This window comes from Coffea arabica, chromosome 1e (genome assembly GCF_036785885.1).
Source record: "Coffea arabica cultivar ET-39 chromosome 1e, Coffea Arabica ET-39 HiFi, whole genome shotgun sequence".
NCBI classification, from domain to species: Eukaryota; Viridiplantae; Streptophyta; class Magnoliopsida; order Gentianales; family Rubiaceae; genus Coffea; species Coffea arabica.
The window spans coordinates 48,497,623-48,501,514 of record NC_092311.1 but is presented as its reverse complement, the minus strand read 5'-3'; the positions used below and the strand labels follow the sequence as shown (position 1 = coordinate 48,501,514).

The following is a 3,892-nucleotide window of genomic DNA, read 5'->3' as shown; positions in this document are numbered from 1 at the left end:
TAGTAAATATTTAATCTTTCATGCATCATGAAAGCGTAATTACTTCTTAGTGGAAACTAGTTCAAAACAACACTCTATGAGAGTTTTTGGCCGCTTAATTTGCTTGCATCATTTTCAATTAATTTTTTTTATTTTACATACGTTATATTCAATAAAGTGCTACAGTATTTTTTTATAAAAAAATTATCCCGAATAATCTATTATCCAAATACACTCTATAAATCAAAATTCTTCTGAAGGAGAACACTAAAAAGGATTAGGGAATTTATTTTGCTCTTAATCAACTCCTCCAAACACTTCCACTCTTATTTAATTACATCATCAGGAGGACTCAGTCAAGTATGCCTTTTAACATTCCAGACTGGTAGGTAAATGACTCCCAATAATTTGTTTTCCATATCAGATTCTTCAGAACCAAAGGAGAGGAGGGGGTGTGTCATATCCATATCTTGATGTTTTTTTTTTCTAATTACTCATCAGTAGTAGAATTCACTAGACGAAGAAGAATGGTCCAGGAGGAATACATCATAGAGAATGAGATATAGTACTGGTAAATAGTAGTAATGAGTCTCATGCAGCACCACGTCATCCCTCTGTCTTCAGTCAGTCTTCCCATTCTCGCTCCTCTGTCACTCACTTTCTCACACAAAGCAAAAAGCCCACTTCCTATCAACGCTACGCTATCCCTCACACTCCCCACTCTTCACTCCTCCCAACTCTCATCCCTCAATCAACGAACTGGTGGAGTACGCAAAAATGGCTACTCTCTTTTCCGTTTCCCATTTTACCCCCATCACATTCCTCTACTTCCTCCTCCTCCTCCTCTCTATGTCCCATAAACCCATTTTCTCCATTGAAATCACCAATCTCTTATCCTCCTACCCTGATCTCTCCGACTTCAGCGACCTCCTCACCTCCACCGCCGTCGCTTCCGATCTCGCCCCCCGCACCTCCATCACCCTCCTCGCCGTCCCCAACGCCTTCCTCCGCTCCTCCGATCTAGCCAACCACCACTCCCCTCCTTCCCCTTCCTCCCCTAACCTCGCCGACGTCCTCCGCTACCACGTCCTCCTCGAATACCTCTCCTGGCCCGACCTCCGCCTCATTCCCCCCAACGGCAGGCTCGTCCCCACCCTCTTCCAAGCCACCGGCCGTGCGTCCACCAATTCCGGCTTCGTGAACATCACGCGCAACCCTGTCTCCAACGCCATCACCCTCCACTCTTCCACTTCAAACGCTACCCTTTTATCCCTCGTCAAAACGCTTCCTTATAACGTCTCCATCTTCTCCATCGACTCCCTGCTCATCCCATCTGATACGAACCTCATGGCCTCCGAAACTCGTCCTCCATTAGGCCTAAACATCACTAAAGCCCTAATCGACGGCCACGACTTCAACGTCGCCGCGTCGATGCTCACGGCCTCCGGTGTAGAGTCTGAATTCGAAGACGACGAAGGCGGAGCTGGGATCACGCTTTTTGTCCCAACTGACGAAGCATTTTCCGATTTGCCAGCTCGGATAAAGTTCCAGTCATTGCCAGCTGATCGGAAAGCGGTGGTTTTGAGGTTTCACGTCTTGCATTCTTATTATCCTCTTGGGTCTCTCGAGTCGATCGTCAACCCGGTTCAGCCCACATTGGCCACTGAGTCCATGGGGGCCGGAAGATTTACCTTAAACATATCCAGAATTAATGGGTCGGTCGCGATTGATAGCGGGATTGTACAGGCGACGGTGACGCAAACCGTTTTTGATCAAAACCCTGTGGCCATTTTCGGGGTCTCCAAGGTCTTGTTGCCCAAGGAGTACTTTGGGAGTAACCCAATTGAGGTGGACAAGCCCGTTGGTGGACAAATGGGAAGTGATGCTCCGCCGCCGGATATTTCACTCTCGCCGGAGAATTCACCGGGATTTTATGGTCCGCCGAGTCACATATCTTCGCCGCCCGGTTTAGACATGACATCTGCAGCTGCGGCTGACAAGGGTTTGTTGAGCTGGAGGATATTTTTGGGTTTGTGGTGTATAGGTGTTTATTATTTTTATCTATTGTTGGTATGATACTGACCTTATTGATTAATTTCGAATTTCTTCAATTTTTTTCCCTGATTTTTTTTTACACAGAAAAATGAAATTTGAGGGGCTCTTAAAAAACAAGCCCGTTTCCTAGCTAGGATTTATGAGGGGTAATTGGTTAATTTTGTGGTTATGTCGGTAGCTACTTAGCTTAAGAGTTATAACTTCAAATTTTTTCCCCTCATTTTCTTCGATGTTATTATTGCTTCTGTTGTTGTAACTTGTAAAGGAACTGGAAAATTTGTTTTGTATTTGTGAAATTTTTTCTCTATATATGACATCAGTACCATGTATTTATCAATTTTGATGCCAGGAAGCACATTTGTCCAAATTTCAGATTCATTTTTTTCTTTTTGGTCTGGTTGGTATGGTATGGTGCCCTTTCATTAATGTTTCTGCTTTTCTCAGCAAACAGATGAAGGAAAAGCTGAACATTTGCAATGTGTCATCACCACCGTTTTCATAATGTATATAGTTCTTGAAATCGTTCAAATATTCAGCAGAAACTTGAGGAAAATGCAAATAGCCCGTTCAGTTTCTTTATCAATGCTCCAGTTGTGACTTGTGCGGTGTCAGCTGCCACATTTTTGTTATTCGTCCTCGATGGTTTACAAAAAAATTTTTGAAGAAGAAAGTTTTTTTCCTCTCTGAAGTTAGTAGTTAGTACTGCTCCAAAATTCACCTGAGGTACTTTACTATTCCGGCGGAAAGTGAGAGCAGCAGAGCGTGTCATTTGCGAAGACACAAGGGGGAAAATGGTTGGTAGTGCATGTGTATCCAGCTAATCCTATATATGGATTGTGATGGCATATTTTGGTTCTGCTTATAATTCGTGTGCGCCGTACTACTGGGATTATTGGCCAAAAAAAGCGACTGACAATTTATCATCTTTACGGGAAAGAAAAAGACGAGAAATCAGAATAGTTTTGGGTTGGTTGGTTGCACAAAGCTGACGGTGACCGACGGTGCTGGTCATTGAAAAGCTGATGTCAACTCAGCCCCTGCTTGCAATTGCAGCTAATTCTATGGGATTGCATGTCTACAGTTTGGTCACTCGGCAAAGTGTGCCAACCACCGGATCTAATCATCGGCTTTTGTTTGGGGCGACAGTCACGGTACTCTGGGCAGCCTTGCTATGCTTGTTCACTATGTCGTCATTGTGGACGTGGGTGTTCAGCTCTAGCTTTCTTTTTACATTCAAAGGCGTCCATTCACATTCACTCGCTCCTGACATTATTGTTTTTAGTGGTCTTTTTATTCAGGCCCAGTTGTGTTGCATCAATTTTTATTTTTATTTTTTGCTTTTCCCAAATCTATTCCTACGCTAATAAAGAGTGCGAGTTGCTGTTACATCATACAACATCACTCGCTTGATCAATGGCTTCCCTTGTTAAAATCAAAGTCCCACTTGACTGAGATGACACAAACCCGTCCTTTGTTGGGCTTATTTTCTAAACTCTATGATGAATTTTTTAGGCTTGTGGTAAATAGTCAAACGAGGATGGAATGGTTTGTGGTGGGTACCTTAAAGCCCATTCTCCCTACTAGTTTCATCCTAGTATTCAATTCCCATATGCTGTGATGTCAATGGGTTTATGCATTATTGGATGTTTTGCCGGTCGTTCGTATTTGTATCATGACAAGGTTCGGGATATTGATGTCCTGAATTTTGAGTCTTGTTTTCCCCTCGTTTTCAAGGGGTGACCAAGCCTTCAAAAATGGAAGGAGAAAAAGAGGGCGTTTGAGAGTTGAATAATAGGAGGCCTTATAATCGAATGATTCACTGGCTAAATTGGATGTCGGGGACCTAATTTTGAGTCGT

The 3,892-nt window shown here is 43.4% G+C and overlaps 1 protein-coding gene across 1 annotated transcript; it reads left to right on the top strand.

Moving 5' to 3' along the window:
- Window positions 1–599: 599 nt before the first annotated feature.
- Window positions 600–3,382, top strand: LOC113709711 (fasciclin-like arabinogalactan protein 4). Its single transcript, XM_027232558.2, has 2 exons — window positions 600–2,049; window positions 2,479–3,382. Exons 1-2 carry the CDS (start codon window positions 757–759, stop codon window positions 2,629–2,631), a joined length of 1,446 nt encoding a protein of 481 aa, XP_027088359.1. The 5' UTR covers window positions 600–756; the 3' UTR covers window positions 2,632–3,382.
- The last annotated feature ends 510 nt before the right edge of the window (window positions 3,383–3,892 follow it).